Source organism: Ambystoma mexicanum, chromosome 12 (genome assembly GCF_040938575.1).
Source record: "Ambystoma mexicanum isolate Mex_15411 chromosome 12, UKY_AmexF1_1, whole genome shotgun sequence".
NCBI classification, from domain to species: domain Eukaryota; kingdom Metazoa; phylum Chordata; class Amphibia; order Caudata; family Ambystomatidae; genus Ambystoma; species Ambystoma mexicanum.
The window spans coordinates 160,591,136-160,611,239 of NC_090936.1; the positions used below are offsets into that span (position 1 = coordinate 160,591,136).

The 20,104-nt window shown below is 41.7% G+C and overlaps 1 protein-coding gene across 2 annotated transcripts in view; it reads left to right on the forward strand.

The window, feature by feature from the left end:
• Positions 1-20,104, forward strand: part of RAB3IP (RAB3A interacting protein) — a 328,509-nt gene that overhangs the window by 218,298 nt on the left and 90,107 nt on the right. For both annotated transcript variants that reach the window (XM_069628233.1, XM_069628234.1), the window contains exon 6: positions 10,609-10,812. In XM_069628233.1, the coding sequence (XP_069484334.1) occupies positions 10,609-10,812 (204 nt within the window). The remainder of the gene's footprint in view (positions 1-10,608; positions 10,813-20,104) is intronic.

Here is a 20,104-nt window from a genome sequence, read left to right on the forward strand (position 1 = left end):
CCCTTCACCAGTAACCTGCCTTCTTCCCTTGAATGAAGCCTGATGCTTCTGCCATAAGAGTTTGTTTGGATCCTTTGTCTCAGGATCGCTGTTTTCACTCTGCTCACCAGAGGGTTGTGAAAATGTCTTCTGTAAGACTACCTACAATCCTTTTTATGATGCATAACCACAATTAAGGCATCCCCAGAACATTTTTACTTCTGATGTTTTTAGTGCAAACCATCCCAGTCTGTACCTGAAAGTCAAAAGGTGTGTGAAACAAGACATTCAGAATGCTCACATTCTTCCTGATCATTTTCAATCTACTGAAAGGAAAGTGTATAGTCTTGCTGGACCTTTTTAGATTCCTAATTTCAAATGGCATAGTCGTGTATGAGGTGTGAGATCAACAGATACTGTTTCAGTATGTATTTGATTGGTCTGGAAATCTACCTCCACATCTTGTGAAATTGTAGCACAATGTTGGCAGCCTTGCTCAAGAGTAACACCATATTGGCCTATTGGTAACTGAACAACTAGCTGTTGAAGGCAGACACAGAGCTGCTGTTCCAACAGTGCCTACAAGTCAGTCGCTACAATTTTATTTTCCCCCAATAGAGAAAATCTGATTCGAACGACTGACAATTGCCATGCCTAAGAGTGAGTTCTTCAGAGGAAAATAAGTATTTCAAACATCACCAGTACCAGAGTATGGAAAACAACCCTCATCCCATGTCTCAAAAGGTGTTTCGCTGTGTCATTACAGGCTCCTGTGTCTTCATTATTCCACACCTCTGACTACATCTGTGGCTCTGTCATAAGCACCCTAATCCTTTGATGTTCCTGTACTGGTTCTTCCACCTTTTTCCTATTCAGTCATAATCCAAGGCATAAATAGTGACACCATTGTGTAGTGCCAAGCGGGAGAATCTAATCCTCTCCAGATCTGTCCCTAAAGTACCCTTAGATTTTCTAAAGCAAGAACCCTTCTTGGGATATCTGTGTGAAACCTGCACATGGTGGCAGCAATACTTTTTTGCTATACCTTGCAATATTTTTTTTAATTGTAATTTTGTTTTAATCAAGAAAACTTGATTTTTTAACTAGTGCAAAATATAAAAATCAAAATACAAAATTTGCATATGCTGGAATAAAGATTAAAAAAGGGAAAGAATTTAAATAAAATTGGATCTAATCCATAAAAAGAAAATAAATTATAATTCGATTACAAATCATCATACATGATCACAAATACAGCTACATAGTGAAACAACTATTAGTTCCACTTCATAAAGTCTGAGGTGCAAGCATCACAATTTGCTTGGAATTTTCATCGTGTCCATTAGCCACAGACTATATAGAAAGTTCAGGATAGCATATCTTGCCGCTTGTCTTGTACAATGAAACAGATCCCATAATTTAGCACTAGTAACAATAGTGTAATCTTGAAACAAAGGTTTAAAGAACACAATTCTCTGGGAAAGCAACATATGACATTCAGTGCAAAGATGTTTCAGCGTTCCAGGGATAGATTTGCAAAATTGTCAAGATAACTTGTCTACTGTAATTAATTAATAATGAGCTAGGAAATAGGATTAGATAATCCTCAGTTTCTCCATAGCGTTTCATAGCAAAGTGAGTATTTATAAATGTACGATATAGCGAGCAAGCGCTCCTTGTTTCTATCCAATCATATTCCCATAATCGTTTTTTTGCTTTGTCTGGATTTTCCAGGAGAGTTATTGATATACCTATTTCATTGATGATTTTCAGTGCTTTTGTCCTCCAAGTCAATGGAAAGAAGTCCATTGACGATAAAAGATATTTTCTGACTGTATTCAGTAAGCCGATGTTATTAGCAGCAAGTACACATTTTTAATAATGTGAGCAAATTTTCCTTTTGTAAATAGCATATAATGATAATAGCCCCAATTCGTGCCTAAGGATACATATGGGTTCAGATGACGGTAGATTTAAAACTCGTTTCCAATAGCATCCTTCTATGATTGCCCAATAGTTGTATGGTTTTTTCGCGAAAGCCTCAGTCCCATATGTAATGTCGAATTAACTTTTGTTTATAGTAAGTTATAATTGGTACTAATGAAAATGTACAATATCTGGCTTTGATTAATCTGGCTTGTGACACTGCTGTTAAGACTTTTTTTGTGACATGATGCTCATCAGCATTACGACTCAGATTATGCGTTATGTATGTACCCAGATAAATGTACGATGAAACTGTATTTAGGGTTGGTAGTTGTAATGGCCATTGATGGATTGCGCATCTTTGTTTCGAGGTACCAAACTGTATTACTTTGGTTTTTGCTATATTAATTGTTATGCAATTAATCACAGAGTATCAATCTAATACACTCAATAAAGCATGCAGACCTTTTGGGGTCTTCGAGAACATCACCATATCCTCTGCGTACAACAGAAACTTGATTGGCATACCGTTGATGTTTGGTGAGTCTGCTACGACAGTTTCAAAATAGGCCCCTATGTCTGAGATGAAAAAATTAAACATAGCCGAAGTTAATAGGTAGCCCTGTTTTAAGCCACGAGCAGTCTCTATAGGTTCAGAAAGACGACCTTCATTATATAACCTTACCTGAATGGAAGTGTCTGTATGTAGATCAATGACCCACTTTAGTATGAACCAAGGGCAACCTTTATCCATTAGTTTCTTATATAATATCTCACATGGAATTGCATCGAATGTCATGCGGAAAACAATAAAAGCCATGTAAAGGGCCTGTTTTTGCTGACGTGCTTGATGGATCACAGTATTTAGAGTAATTATATTTATTACAGTTCCCAGTCCAGGGAGAAAACCTGTTTGAAACGGGTCACGTAGCTCATTCGCATCCAGCAAGGTGTTAAACTGTTTCAAAATTATGCGGGCAAATATTTTGCCAGGGCAATAGGATGGATCCGCCTTTGGGTCAGCCCTATTGCCCTCCTTAAAAATTGGAACTATTATTTATTGCTTCCAAGATTTAGGTATTTTACCCACAGTAAATATATGTTTAAAGATTTGTGGATGGTCTCTTAGCATTCCATTATGAAGGCCATCAGGGCCAGTGGCAGTGTAGTATGTCTTCATTTTCCCACGTAAAGGATGGGATATCGTTGACATATGGAGATTCCAAGTGAACTCTGGAAAAGGAGAGCAGTAAAGATCTCTAAAATACATGCAGCATTGTTCATTTCCTATGGCAGAGATTACAACTCCCGCTTGTGACTTTGATGTTGCTATATTTAAATAATTCCAAATGCCACTTGTCGATTTAGTGTGTATCTGTTTCAACATTCATTCACTGTTTTTCTTATAATGAAGGCTGCTCTGACCTTTCAACCAGTTTCTATAAGTGGTTTTCAAGTACTTATTCATATCAGCTCTTACATTCACAGGCTCATACCTCAAATTACGTATGGCACGCCTCAATTTAGCTTTTTCTTGTTGGATTTCTAGGTAAGTATGAGAGTGTCTGTGTCTGACACTGTTGTCAGGCATTTTTTTTTTGCTTAAAGATTTGCATCATATTTATGTAGCATTCTGAAGCATTAGTTAGTGAGGAGTTGTAAGATTTAATGAGAATGTGTTTGTAATGGTTCAATTTCTGAAGATTCCATTTAAGGCGAGTGCCACTATTTATGATTTGGAGATGTGACATGTAGATGTTTTTACCCAGCGAGTATGACTCAGATGAAAACTTAAAGTGCATGATTAGCTTGTTGTGATCGCTCGCACACAATGGCGTCACTCGCATGGATTGTACCTGTGGCAAAACCTCTGCACTAACATAAATGTAATCGATGATGGGATGCTGAATACCGCTTTTCCATGTGGGCTGGGAAGGCACATCACCAAATACAGTGTCATTTACCATAACAAATCCCCTTTCTTTCATAATCCTACACCAGCTTAGTTCTTCAGGTGTTTGCTCGGCATTGTTGATGGATAGTATATGAAGATTTAAATTGCCAAGTATGATGGAGCAGACTATGCTTTGGTCGGCAACTATGTTATCTAGATGCCACAGTAAATACATACAAAATAAATCTTCTGGTATATTTCGCTTGCTCCAATATATATTGATGAATAGCAATGCTCTTATTACCTCGAGTTAATTTGACAGCTTGGAAATAGGGAGAAGGCGAAGGGTATTTTGCCACAGAGAACCCACTAGCATGTTTGACAGCCAATAAAAGGCCACCAGATGGACGTCCCATAGATTTTTTAATAACAAGCGTTGAAATTGAGTGAGAGGCCCAAATCGGGGCAGTCGCAAGCCACGTCTCTTGTAGCACAATGATGTTGAAATCCTTCAATTCATTACTACGAGGATTTTAGAGATGACTGTGGCCTCTGGTGTTCCAGGAGACGAGGCTAACTACATCTTCTACAGTCTTATATTGTGATTTTGACCCAACCATACCTGGTGTTATAGTGGGTTTCTGGTAGGTAACCATTTTTTTTAGAAGTTTCACATTGGGTAGGTCGATGTATCATTATTTGAAGTTTCTCAGGCTGGTAACTATTTAGATTAATATCTTGACAAAAAACAAAACCCAAATCAAACAGACATTCTTGCCTGCCAAAGTAAGTTATATACTAAAACAGATTGTACATAGATTCGAGCTTCAGATAGATCATTCTGATTAACAAATTCTACTAACTCAATGTCTGTAGTAGTTAGCTCCTTCAGGCTTGGAACCTCGGTGCAAATATTTAATATACTTGTTTGATTAAGAAAATATTTTGGGAACGGCAAAGCACAACATTTCAGGTTTAGGCAATGGGAAAATTACCTGCCTGCTAGTTGTAAAATCTGTGTGCTCATAGGTGTTCTCTGCATACGTGTATCACTGACCACATGAGTTTTCTGTTGTGAGCCCTGTTGTTTTTTCATCATGTGGGGACCTCGTAGAAGAAAACTCACGTCAGGGCATGTCGAAGTTGGTGGTGTCTTAATTTCATGACCACCTGCTTGAGATTCTAGCAGATATGAGTCAATAGAGGATTTGATAAATTCTTAGGTTTTGTACAGGGACAATGTATTGACTCAAGGACTCAGTATGAGCTTCAGAGGTAAATGTGCAGTTCTGTTTAGGACATAGTTGGGATTGTAATTGCATTTGAATGCCAGTCTGACAAAATCTTACATGATCTCTATGATTAGTGAGTGTAGTTGAAGTATGTGCCGTTTGTGAAGTTAGGTCAGTATTGAAATTATCATTCAAAACAGTAGCTGCTATAGGGTGAGTGGATTCTGCTTGATAAACGACTGGTATTTGGGGCATTATAGTTGTGGTCCTTATGGGCTGAATAGACTCCACTTCGAAAGCAATGGTTACTTGAGGTTTAGGAGAAGATTGTGATGTATATGCTTTAATAGAAGCTCACATTTCTACACGAGGTTGAGCAATAATTGTCTGAACTTCGTCCCTTCCTTCAATGTTGGATGTCGGTAAGACTGGAGATACCACGTGGTCTGGTTTACAAGTATCAACAATGGTGATTGGAAGGACTACAACTGGATTTTGCATCGGATTCGAGACCAAAGTGTTTACTATAGCAGCTTGCTTAGTTAATGCCACTAAATCATCAAGCTGCTTGTATATCATTGTTGATAAGGTTGTAGCAACAGATGGTTTTATGTGTAATGACCCAGGATGTTTCTCTAATCTGGAGTGAACCTTAAGATATTACTGTACCTGATCTTTGCCCCAACAGCAACAATTTATTTTACTCAGTTTGTTGACTCTTTTCTGTTCTATCATCGAGAGTTGGCAAGTTGTGGATTTATTTGTCAGAGTGTTCATGGATGGAGCAAAGAGCTCAAAAACATGACTTTGGGGATATCAATTTGGTAGTCAACACCAGGTCGGACTCGGTTATCGACTGTGTAGAGTCGACACTTACAACCTGGGATTCCATCAAATTCTGAATGTCTATTGGGACCTGGACCAGAATGATCTCAGTCAGCTCGGGTGCTCCAATATCTGGAGCTCGTGATATCTGGTGATGGTTGGGGATCACATTACTATCAATAGGCATCATAGATGTTGTGTAAGTGTCATTTGTTATAGTACGAGTATTGATTGAACAGACAAGATTCTTATTAATGTGTTGTTCTAATAACTTTGTTTGATAAGTCATTTTGCTATCCAGGACTTCATACAGTTTCGCGATAGTCAGCAGAGCAGTGTTCATTGCGCTCAGTGTATTGTTTAGTGCCGGGGCTTCGGCAGAATGAGAAGCGCTTTGAGTGGGCTTTATGTATAAAGAATTCCGAGTCTTGAGCTATTTCTTGGAATCTTGTGCGCCGTAGTGTGGGTGCTATAAAGGAAAGGGATTCTTCTATGATTTGATTATAGGATTTATCCAGCGCTAACGGTGATGGCAGATTGGGGGAATTCGTTGTCAAGGGAGGGGGACTCTTGACGGGTATGATTGTATTGTTGTGTAAGGGATTTTCCTGTAGCTGTATCAAGTCTCCAGTATTTGAGCAGATGTAAAGAACATCAGGAGTAGGAGAGGGGGAATTATTGGACAAATCCATGAAATCCATGGTGTCCTCGTCCACCTCACCCGCTATTCGCAGTTGCTCATGAGCGTAGCTTCAGTTGGGCTGCTACAGAACATCAAATAGGTTCCATTATTTTGTTTGAGGCCATGGTATCGGTCAGTTGTGGAACATCATTAGTTGCCAGTTTTTTGTTTAGACCAGCATCCCCTGTAGATGAACTCGGGATCAGCATGACCACTGATTCTAACTGATCAAGAGATTGCAATTCGCCCGCTATGCAGGCTGACCCTGGGGTTGTATCAGTGACCTCCCTTATCAAAGACACATTCGATGGATTCCGGGAGCTGGATGGATTAATTATGGGTGTAGGTACAGGTTGCTGTGGGTTTGTACACGTGGTTACCTCAAGTGGGGTCGCTTCGGAGTTATGATTGGCTATTATGAGTAATGGCTGCGACGAGCCATCAGTGATTGCTTGCAACGGAATTAAAGTTCTGTCTGCCTGGGCTGTCGTCATCTTTATAAAGTCATGTTGTTCTGATCTTTTGGCAGGTGAATCATTGCTGTAATAAGATCGAATACCAGAAGTTAAAGAGAGTGAGCATTGCAATCTGTTACCGGCAGAGTTTGTAAATAGTGAGGCAGATTGCTTCTAAGGAAGTTTGGTAGCCGCCGTTTGTGAGCCATGACGGAAGACTCCCATGGAATGACACGCAGCATGCCGGTTTTCAAAGTAAACTTGTGGAGTACCATAGTGCTCAAGTATAGTTGTATGACACTACTTTAATAACATAGATATTTTAGAGCCTACCTGGGTGCACGTGGAAGCGTGGATGCTGCCAAGGCCGTACGCTAGTTCGCTAGACAGCTAGACAGTGTCTCACAGCGAGACAACAACACTCTGCAACCACTCCTCGAACGCACCTTGCAATATAAAAACAAATTAGACACAGTAGCTTGTTCCTTGACACAGAACCCTTAAGTGCAGATCTTTTATTAGAAAATCTGATGAAGCTCCTTATCTACATTTGGATTACTTGAACAAAAGCAATCTGATGTGCCCAAATATGGTCTTGGCTACACTGCCCCAGGAGGACAGCAAGAGGCAACCAACATCAGGTCTGGCCAGTATGTGTCTGGACTCTGCATCCTGTGTGTTTGCCTGGAGAAAAAGCTCAGGAATGTTTGAAGGACTGGATGGCTACCAAATGTTCAACGGGATGCATAAATGTGATTGTAGGCCCTCTCATCACCCAATATTCCTAACCTTTGTCAAAAACCATCAAGAGTCCTGATGCACCAAGAATCAACCTTAAACCAAAAATGACTGTAATGAAGCTCTGCTGCAGAAAGCTCACACATCTCACAAAGCACTTCTGGGATATGTGGATTCCTGCCTTCATAGTGACCACAGGGGGCAACAGCAAACGGCAGACTGTAGGAGAGATCTCAGTGAGTGGCAGAAGGTCAAGGCATGTATCCCGGGATTTATTTTTAGAGGTTTGTAGCATTTAAAAAGCTGTGGGCTGTGGTGACACACCACGCAAGAGGGCTGATGCTAGGGTGGCACAAATTCAGTGTTTCCTTGCTAACACATGGAAGGACCCCTTGGAAAATATGGTGAGGTGAGGCAGTTTGTTTGGTTTGCATTGTTTTCCCCAATCCCAGTTTTGTGTCCAAGTTATCTTTTCCCAGTCCCCCACACCTCAAATATAAAACAAAGCCTGAAAATATTATAGAGCAAAGAACCTCACCCCACATAAAAAGATAAAAAATCCTGTTTTCAAGAATGCTGAGTAAGGCATTATTTTTTTCTGTTGCTGTTTTCCCCAAGCCTATATTTATGTCCAAGTTGTCGACCCAGTCATTCCACTCCCCCGTTATAAAAAAATAGAAAAGAGATATAGCCACAAAAACCCACAAAAAAACTGTCTTCCTTGTACAAAAGTACAAAATCCACTCCTTGAAAAATGAAGGGTCTTCACTAGGAGCGAAATGGCTCATTGAAAAACTGTTTCGGTACATCCCTTGTACAAAAGCTGCTTCTTGGAAAATGTTGGTCATCCCTTGTATGAAAGACGTTCCTGAAATTATTGCGGTATATCCCTTGTAAGCACGAAAGCCGCTCATTGAATAACTTAGTGTCATCCCTTGTAATCAACACTGGATTCAAGAAATCTTGTGTCCTCAGCTGATCTCCCCGGTCCCAACATGCTTTTGATACCTTCGTTGTTATATACACCCTCTGTGTTGACCAATAAGGGATCAGTATGAAATGACATTATTCAAGGTGGTCGTATAATACAGTTGTCTGGCTGGAGCGCGAAGCATCAGTTTCATTTCGCATTTTTGTATGAAATTAAATTTCATTGATGGCTTGCGTGGATTTGCACCTGTGTATGATGGCATTTTCCGTGAGGCAGAGCTATCTGATAAATTCTTCTGTCATCTCTTGCAGATGCCACAATTCTTGCAAAAATACCCTGGCCACCAAATGCACTTCCATTGACCTCTTGACTTGAGCATTGGCTTACCTGCATGGAAGTCTTCTTCACATATAGAATTGTTACCAGCATGCCCGCTGATGAACTTTAATTTTTCGAACTAGTCCGATCTGAGGACCGCTCACGGGTGATTTACTATAACTGCAAGTCTAGACCTACTGTATTTACACCCAGACTGCATATTAAATGGTGTCCCAGCCACAGTTGCTCCTTTAAAAATAGTCAAATACTCCCTGAAAGATAAAATAATGGAGTCAATCCTCTGAACAGGAAAAGGGAACCTGCCACAGCCTTTTTGTAAGAGCATGTTCAATGTTCATGTTTTGTGATGTTTCATATGGAAACAAGTCCAGCACACAATATAAAAATTGTGGAACATATTACACAACAAATAAATTAAACATTGATACTCAACAAAATAATAATTATCAATACATACATAAAAATACAAATGCAAGATTTATAAAACAAGAACGTACTTGCCTAAAAATATCCCCATCGAAAAAACTTTTTTTCATGACCTTAAACATTCCTTACTCCAAACTTTAAAAAACAAAAAATAATAGGTACAAAAATGCTCCCACTTAAAAATCGTATCTAGTGTGCTTGTTACACTGCAAGCATTGAAATCAATGGGGAAAAGTTTATTTGATTTAGAATAAACTGTCCTTTAGGACATTCCCAACCATAAACTGGTCATCTTGCTTTCTGTAAGGGCACCGACTGGCACAATCACGACCGACAACAGAACTCTGTTTGACAGTTTCTCTGTGTTTCTATGATGCCTTTTTTCCTCCACAGTGATTTGTAGACCTATTTTCACTAATATGTTGTGTATATTCCGCTATCGAGTGCTTTAAATGTGTTAGATTGCACCTTTTAACACCTTGCTGCCTTGGATTTTAGCCTAGGCTGTTCTTCCAAATTTGCAACTGTAGAGTAAAGGGACTTGAGGGGAAATGTCTAGTTGCAAATAAGTCTTTCTCACACCTTAACTGTATTAGTAATCTCACAAGGAGCGCCTGCTTCCAGTGGCTTACACTACAAAGAAGTGGTCCTAAAACTAATTCATCAGGCGAGGGTCCCATGCTGGAGGAGTGTTGTTTATCCTGTGACAATAATTCCCTATCAAGGGTATTGATCCCGCATTAATCGGTGTCCCGGCACAGCCTCACCATCTTTCAGAGATGGCTATAGCTAGGCCGAGTATGACAAATCAAATGGCAGCTGTCAATGCACTGACTTATGGAAGCCGCTCCCACACCAGCACTCTAGTTCCCTTAAAGTGACAGAGCCATTGTGTGGTCTTTGGCCTTCCTTTTGATCATATGTAGGGGTTTGTTGTTTGGAATATTTGGTAAGTAAGTGCTAAATATTCTGTGTGCCTTCACTGGCCATGTAAAGGTATAAAACATTTTAAGCCGTATGGGATATGCAGTCTGGAGAGCCACCCTGACTGGTAAAAAAACGTTTTCTTACTTATTGGGTTTCTTCTACTTTTGCTATGTGATGGCACAGTCATTGTTTTTAGTCCAGTCTAAAATGTGTGCCTGCATTTTGAGTATTCATCTTTTTATTTTTTTATAAAGATTGATGTACTTCAAGCTGAAGTTGCTGCTTTGAAAACATTAGTACTGTCTACGTCACCAACATCCCCTACAAAAGACGTTCAGCCAGGAGTCAAGCTGCCCTTTAAAAAGGGTCATGTGCGGAATAAAAGTATGAGTAGTGCTATGGTCGGATCTCACCAGGACCTCAGTGTGATTCAGCCTATCGAGAAGGATAGTAAAGAGGTACGTCCAAACAGTTTGATGGTTTTTGCATTTAAACAGCCCTATTTTAAAAGTAAATTGTCACAAATTACGCAAAAATAATGTACAGAACAAGATGTTGGCAAATAGATTTTTTCTAAATGAAATGCAATTTTTTTTGTTATTTATTTGAACAGCGATGTTAATTTTGAACAGAAATGACTTGCAGTAACACATTTACAGATGGTGGAGGCATTCCTATGAAGGGTACCTGTACAATAGCATAAAGATGAGAAAATATGTTGAACCAGTTTGAGAGTGCAAAAAAGTGGGCCATATCCAGGTAGAAAACAAACAAAATCTATGTAAGAAAAACAACATACAAAGTTAAAGGTTTAAGTGGCAAGTGCTTCGAACTAAAGAGGAGTACTAACAAAATCTATAAAATTACATTATTAAGCGTCACTGGAGGCTGTGGTGGGGTCAGGTTGAGGTTTGAACTTCCTCTTTAACAAGTAAGTGAATTTTAAGCCAAGCTTTGAAGAGATCCACTGTTGGGCTGTGTTAGGGATAATTCTCAGCTCTTTTGCTAGACTTTAGGACTTTTACGGAGTGAGTGAGACCCCTTTCTCACCCTCATGTATTTTTGATCTGATTTGGACTCTGTTTCTTTGGTTTTGAAGTCTGACAAACTCCTGGGCATCTACTTTTGTATTGTGTCACACAGCACCCTCAGTGCAGTGCCACAGAGAAGTGCTTTGGATTTCTCATAAGGTTTAACTACCTTCTCTTGGGTGAACTACTCTTCCCAAGAGTAGTAAAGTGAAATTGACTTTACTTGCCTGTTTTCCCTCTGTCCAGTACCCCCAATCGTATGTGGAAATATTGGGGTGTTACTTAGTAGCCCCTTTTCCTACTCATGTAACATTTTTTATGTTACCCTCAACTTTAAATGGCTGGTGACAGTGGTTTAATTTTCCTACCGTTGTGCGTTTTTACCGCAGCCTGAATCCTCAGCTGCAGTAATGCACCCACTGGGGCCCATTTTGTCAAAATGGCCCAGTCTTTTTTTCGCCATTTCTTGCTTATGAGGTCTTTCTTTGGTTTTACTATGTGCGCCAAACCGGGTTTAACCCTTTTGTTTGTTTTGCCTTTGGCGGGCTTCAATGCTGAAACCCGCCTCAGGCTCCAGTGTGTTTGGCAGGGCAGGAAGCAAGGGAGGTACCCGAAACTCCCTGTCCTTGGTTACCTGAATGCACCCAGTGCTGATTGGCTATCCTTACAGAACAGCCACCCTGCTGTGTGAGTGACAGCTAGAATGAGCATGAATGGGAGACACCTGCATAACAGATGAGGTCTCTTGAACAGAAGGCAGAGTCGCCCACTGGACGAAATATCTGATGAAGGAAACTGGAAGAGAAGCTTGCACCCTCCTGGACCGTTGAACTGCTCAGTGAAACCCTGCTGCAGTGCTGAAGCTCCAATTTCGTATCGACTAGAGAAGCCCGGAATGGACGTCTTCTTCCCTTGGGTTGGTGGGACCAACTAATCCCAAGACTAACTTTGCTGGAAAACCTCTCCCTGCTGGCTGTACTTCTTTGCTGCTGCTGGAACCAAGTGCTAGGGGTCAGGAAAACCTGAATCGAGTGCAACGTCTTTAAGCCGGACCCAAGCTCCAGGAAGATCCTCAGGACCCTCCCAAGCAGGGCAACCCAAGCCTGATCCACCTCACCAGAGTGTTGGACCACAGAAGTAAGGGAAGCCCATTAAGTTTCCAAGAACCGCAGTGGTGCTATTGACCGGTAGCTGAAACTGCGAAGTCCCGCTGAATTGGAAAGAGTCCGCAGCCGCCACCGACCTTCAAACTGCAGTGCAGGAGTCCTCCAGACATCCTCCCTCTTGTCCCCACGACGAAGGCCCAGGAACCCAGGATATGCAAGACTGCAAACAGAATAGAAGCCAGCTGGATCCTCTTCTTCAAACCTAAGGTACTGTCTTGACTAAGGGGTACTTACCTCTTTAGTACCTGCTTTTTGCGGTGTTGATGTCAGCTCTGCCCTTCACAAGCCTTACAGCTTGTGGCCCAACAGTGATTATTTTTACTACAAACTCTCTAAGAACCTGCAAGACTTGTGTGCTATCTAAAGAAGTGCCTCAGCTCCACAGACCTTGTTCAAATTGACTTTGGCTGTACTGGCTCCCTGCGGACCCTTCTGACCCATTGACTTTGGTTCTAACTGTCCCTCATAGGTGGTACATAAGTTTAACTTGTATTGCTGGGAAAGATCTTATCTAGACTTCATTGGGAAATTGAAAAGTAATCACATGCTATGAGTCTCTGTTAACCTTTTTCTTTTCCACAACCTCAGTGTTACATTAAGTACAAAAAGTGATATGTAAATGCCAAACATTGTCCTAGTAATTGAAGTCACCTCAGGGTGTCGGAAGTGTGTGTGTGTGTGAGGCATCCCAAAAGGGTATCTACTTGCTTATATTAAATCTGAGGAAGTGTATTTCTACTGTTGCATATTGCCCTTTCTAAAGAAGGCTCATTTAAAACTGACCGTTAAATAATTATTTTACTAGAAAACCTTGAGAGTAAGTGTTATTAGTGTACTTGTAATTGTGAATCTCAGTGTTACCTGTCTACATCTCACATTTACCCCTTGAGATAAATCTTGCTTCTCAGTCACTCTACCAACTTGTGTAGTACAGACCTATACCAATAGGTGGGTTACCTATTACCAGGAGGACAGGGCTGTTGTAGTCCCCCGCAGGGTTACTGCATTCAGTCTTGCCTAACAGGATGGCTTTGATTGTTATGGGCAATGGGTTCCACTGGAGTGGGGTGATTAGGGTGAAACACGAGAGGAGACACATTGAGGGTATGGGACAGTGAGGTAGAGTGTAGAGGATTGGCGCAAACAAGATGGTGAGTAAACTGAGATACAATGAGACAGGTAGTGAGGCACAAGACCACTGATAACTTTGTAGGCTATGGGAAGGGACATGCAAAGAGAGCGGTTGTGAAGAGAGCCAATCAGCATGTTATTGGTATGTAGAAGTGGGGGAGAATCTGGGTAGGTTACAGAGTGTGGGTAGCAAGTTAAGGACTTTATCGAGAGGAAGACCCAGGGGTAGGCCTGAGCATTAGTCAAGTTTGCGGTGCACATGAGTGAAAATTAGTTTTTGTGGAGTGGCTAGTAAGAAAAGGATGAATTTTCTGAAGATTGAGGGGGGCAAACCTGAGCCACTGAGGCAGCGATAGTGATGAATCACTAGCAGTCATAGGTAGCTATCGAAGAGATACCTAAAGTTGCGAGTATTGGGTGAGGGGGTAAAAAGGTCAGGTGGGATGGAGATGGAGAGGGTAGAGATAGCATTAAAAGGCAGGAGAAAAATTACTTCCATCTTTGGAAAGGTCTGCATAAGGCACCAGCAGCCATCCAGTGACAAATTTCAGTTAGACAGTTTGTTGTCTGTTCCAAGATGGCTGGGTGAAGAAGAGAACAGGGAAAAATATTTGACTCGTTAATAAAAAGGTGATGGTGAACGCCATAGGATGACAGATGTCTTCCTAGGGCAGATGTATAGAGGTTGAGGAGCAGAGGTCCATGGACGCAGACAGGGAAAGGGGTGGGGCCAGAGGTTTGCAAGTTCCAAGAGGTTTTAAAGGATCGACCTTCCAGTTAGGAAGCAATCCAGGCAACAGCTAATTTGCGAAACTCAAGCTCCCTGAGAGAGTAGGAGAGAGGAGTGGTCGACCATGTTAAAAGCGGCAGAAAGGTTCAATAGGATAAGTATATAAGTGTTTGGAAGGGTGAGCATTAGAAAGGGTTCCATGTGTTAAAATCGCGGCAAAAATGGCCGTGGACGCAAAATATCATGGTAAAAAGGCTGTGGTTTTGCCGCCGCAATCCATGTAAAGGATATGGGTTGAAACCCCCACCAGCCCCGGACCCATTATACCTTTTAAGGGAAGCAGGGGACACCCCCACTCACCTTAAATAGGATAATGGGGTACACCTTTACCAGGTCAAACCACCACATTTTTGCCGCAATTTTTTGCACAGGCGACATTTTTGTCACAATTCTATCACTGCATACCTTAGAAAGTTGGAAAGCTGCATGACTGCAGTCTCGGTGGAGTGTTTACTATAGAAGCCAGATTGAAGTGGATCTCCAAGGCCATTATCCTCAAGGTACTTGCTGATCCAGTTGAAGACCGCATGCTCAAGAACTTCTGAATAATGGGGAAGGAGACAAACTGGGCGATAGTTTGCTGGAAAGCTTCGGTTTACAGAGGGTTTCTTCAATAGAGGTAAGACTGTTGAAGATTTGAAGGAGGCAGGCAAGCGTCCAGCAGAGGAAGAGGGATAAGGAGCAGAGATGAGTGATTGAGATTAAACCAATGACCATTTATGGAGAAAGGGGGTTTATAGGAGTGCAAGATGGGTCGACACTGCGAAAGATGGGTGCTACTTTAATAGGTTAGTTAGGGGAGAAGTTGATAGAAGAGATATGGGGAGAGGCGGTGAACAGAATTATGGTTGGGTTGGGTAGGGTGAGAAAGAGGGCTGCGAGTCAAATAATTTTGGAGGAAAAGTAGTGAACAAAGTAATTAGCAGAAAGGGAGGAGGTGATGGATATTGGCTTGGGAGGTGTAAACAAAGATTGAAGGGTAGACGAAAGTTTCCGGGGTCATTGCAATGTGAGGAGATTAGGTTTGCGAAGTAGGAGGACTTAGCAGAGTCCAGTGCAGAGGTTATGGCAGCTAGAGAATTTGGTGCCCGTAATTTGTACCAGCGTCGTATGTCACACTGCATGTTTGTTTTGAGGATCTGAATTCCTGAGGTGATCCAAGTGTGAGGATGGGGCTGGAGAGGTGTGACTGTGAGCAGAATGGTGTTGGTCAAATGGTGTCATAAGTGCATAGTGAACATCCGAGAAAGCACTGTCAATGGAAGAAGCATGAATAGGGGAAAGACCGGAGAGAGGTCCTCGCATCCTCAGGGAAATGGGTAAGAGAGTTCTGCCTGTGTTTCTTCTTAGTTATTGAAGAGGGCAGATAAGGAGTAGAAGGTGGAGAGACTGAGATGTTAAAGTAAAGAATGGAGTGACCAGAGGGAGAGAGGGGTCAATGGAGGGGTCCGAGAAGGAGAGTGAATTAGTGAGAGAGACCAGGTCAAGGGAGTTACCACCACGCTGGGAGGCTTGTCTTGGAGCGAGCGGTCAGTTAGGAGGGAGGTAAATTCAAGGAAAAGGGTCCAGGGTGTTTGGGAAGGTGAAAGCCGCCGAGCGTAACGATGGGGATGCCGGTAGCAAGTGACTCAAGACTGGTCAGATTAGGGAAGGAGGAGTTGAGCAGACCAATGGATTGAGAGTCTCGGAACAGTGAGATGAGTAGGAGCGAGAAGTTTAATAGTGGCATATTCTAAAGAAGAGTTGATGGTAGAGGGACAATGTTGAGGGCCTTATTGATAAGAAACCCCACACCACCGCCCTTCGCAACAGGTCGGGGAGAGTGGAAGAATGTTGCACCTCATGAGTAGCCCAGAAAGGAATGCCCACGCTCCCTCTCTGTAGCCTTGAAGGAGAGCTGCAGGGCATTTAATCATTTCACAGCTGCCAGCCAGTCTCGTACTGTGGTAGAATATGTTAGAATAAAGCAGCTAAAGGCTTGAATTATGCTCTTCTTACGGCCCCCCCTTCGCAAAACCCTTTAGAGCGTGTCGGCTCCCAGGACACAAATAGTACCTCATAGATAGCAAAGCTTGGAATGTGACTCTTCCGCCGTGTGCAGCTTGCTTCCAAGAACAGAACCACTGTGTTCTGTTCAACAACTAGAAGATGCCTCCGCACTTTCTAATTGCACATTGTTACTAGAATAGACATCGAAAGTGTCATAATTGGCATACCCGTCAGAAATGTCCATCGTCATCCCGAGTTCAAAGAAACTTCATAAAGGGGGGTGTTAAACATGACATAGCTGATTGTATGATATGCATTTTGTATATATGTAACTGATGTATGTAATTCGCTCTCTTGCGTCCCTCGAGGTCTAGAAAACTCACGTCGCGGGGCGTGAGACCACAGTTGGCCGATTGGGACTATTTTTGCTTGCAATAAACCCTAGCATTGGGAATTTGAACCTCGTGTCTGGCGCATCCTTTCGTGTATGGTTATTGCCTTGTTTCCATATCGCGAGGGACCCCTAGGGGCCCCTTTCAGAGCTGCTAGTGTAGCAGAGTCAGGAAGGGAGATATTGGTTTCTGTCATAGCAGAAAATGAAAGTTAAGGGTGATGAGAGTTGATGTGGTCAGTAATGTTGACATTTTTATCACCCCTACCTCCAGAGCCTTGCAGCCGCTCCCAGGGGAGTGCCAATGGCCTCCGCAGCAGGGGCTTTGGTAGGTGTAGGCAACCGAGATGAGAGCAGGCAACAACCCCTGCAATTGAGGCTGCTGCTCTCAATTGCCAACACAGGAGGGTTTACCAATGTCACCTATATTTATATTAATTGTCCACTGCTCACACCATCCATTAATCCTTGGTGTGTATTAAAAGCCATGTAGCTTGTATAACACATCAATACACAGTAGTTCAAATAGATACCCCACACTTAATATTCATGTTCAGGATCGTCACTGACATCACTCGGTAATGAGCACTCAATGAATGTCACTCACTCTCATATAAAAAACATTTTTATTATAAAAATATGTAATCAAGAAGAATAATCATCTCTATACGCAACACGCTTAGAATGCAATAAACCATTAATGTAATTTGCCTCTACCTCAAGTCAAGACTAAGGCTGATAAACTTTGTCCAAGAAATCAGTCGCCTTAAAAACCAACTACCTGCCTCACCAGGTCATGATAGGCAACCTCACAAAACATGCTAGGCAATCTAGCACCTGCCTCACCAAATCATGATAGGTAATCTCATAAAGGCATCTGCCTGAATCAATAATGATATATATCAAATGCAGGTTACAGAAAGCCTCTTCATACTCACTAAGGTAGGGAGCCGAGCAGCTGAAAAAATGGGATACCTGTAAAAATGCACAATTCAAAATAAAAATGAAAAAATTAATAAGTTGAAAAACTTCCAAAAAGACACACCTGTTGCTGCACCTTGGGCTTTTCGTCAAAAAATGCATAAAAATAGGATTAAATGCTTTAAAAAAAAATGTAATATATGCAGCCCAGAAACAATGGAAAAAACACATTACCTCACCGCCCTCCCTACCTCTGGTGGGATTATCTCAGAATTGGGGGGTTTCATGCTTCTGCCCCTTCCCCACCCATGATTCCCCCAATTTTAAAACCTACGCATGCACGCATACATAGACTTACCTCTTCTCCTTCGCTGATTTTGGGTCCTGGCGTACCTGGCGACCCCTGTGCGAACTCGTTTGCGTCACACGGTCTGACGGTTCAGTTTAGAAAGACTGCTCCGTGCAGGTAGCTGAGTTTGAGTAGAATGGGGCTGTACATCATCAAAATACAGTTAACCATTCCAAAACAGCAGTGTTCCTTGGCCCGGTCTGTGAGATAACACAAGCTCTGTTGTGAATGTATAGTCAACGGGTGAAAGGGTCCCTATGCTTGGAAGCAGACGTCTGGTAAAGGGTAAGCTTGGTGATGCCCTGGCTTGAGAATGGGTTATGGACATTGTCCTTTCTATCCCCAACAGGCCCAAACACTAAGAAAGCAAGAGGATTTATTGGAACTATACATTGATGAGTATGAGAAAATTAGAGTTTTGTAGTAAGGAACCAGAGCACACACAAATAGGTTGGACGTTTAAATAGAAGCACATATGGTCTTGAGAATCGCTGTGAGATGATTAAAGACAACTAATAGAAAGCAGACATTCCACAAATTGCTTTGAAAAGTAGTATAGGTGGAGGCACAGATTGTAGAGAAATGGAGGCCCAATGAAGACGGGCCTTGGTAAGAAGGGATTGGGGAATATTTTTTAGTGATGTCTGGCATCTACAGTTCGTTTGATCTAAGCTATCTAAATGCTACCCGATTATCCAATAAGGGGGGAGTGTTTTGTGCATATTGAAATTGAAAGAATTTGATTTGCTTTAGTTACTAGATAAAGTGAGTGAGGAAGTCCTCAAACCACAATTAATTAGCTTTACAATACCCGTCATAGACCGTTGCAAAATTGCCAGTCACATGATGCACCCTTTTCCCAAGTATCTCGTTGAGTGACCTGCTTGATTTACTTTTTTCCCCTTAACATTGATGTACCTATACCTAAAGCGAAAGTAGCTGCACCTCGAGACTCACCCCACAGTATGGCGTTTGCCCATGCTCAAGATTTTGCCTTAACCAGGTTCATGGTGACCTATGGGGATAGGTTAATGATCATCTATGCTTCTGCTGGCTCCATTCTCACTCTATTAGCTTGGCAAGTGGGAAAGGAACGGCTTACGAATGAGGATAGTCGTCGAGTGGAGTTTGAACACCACCTTTTTTGGAAATTATCTTTTTTTATTGTTTGTAAAAACAGACCTCTCTATTAAAATGTTCGCTTCACTTGTTAACATTATGATACCCACACCGTAAAACACACTTTTTAATAATGATTGTACAAAAATTTTGCCCAAGCGCGAAAAGTTTCAGTTGTCAAGCCGTTTGTGCTATTTGATACCAGAACAAATTTCAAATGGGCTCCGATCATTTCAATGTATGGTTTGCATAGTGTATCTACACACAAAGACCAAGTAAAGCAATAGAAAACATTTGCCTTGCAGTATTAGTTTTCAGCAATTTGGGTTTATTTAAATGATGATTAGCATTACTACATGTAGTTTTACATCCTCCAGAAATCACAAGTTTATCAGCCTAAATTAGGAGGCCTACTTAGGACCACATCCTTGTAAACAATACAAGCTAATTTAAACAAGATTTGAGACTCCAGAAGAAGCCAGTTCAATCCAACCATTATAGGAAAATCCAATCAGACTTCCTCCCTACAGACACCAACCTGGCAGCTCAGTGTAGAACCAGTTTGAGTGGCCGATATTTAAAGCAGCATCAGCGCCAGCCACATACAAAAGAATTGGTGTTTGTGAAACGAATCCACAAAGTTTCTTTGGTATTAAGGTTTTAATATTAAAGTGGAGAACACGTCAATCTGGTATTTCAAAGATAATGTATTATTACCAAAAAAACAGAAGATTAACCAGCCAGAACAACAGTAGGTGAATTTCAATTTTTAGCAAGCAGGGCCAACCATGGTTAAACTCCAACGTGCTGACAAATGATGGGGGTGGGCGGAGGTCCATCACAATCCTTTTTAGGGAAGTAAA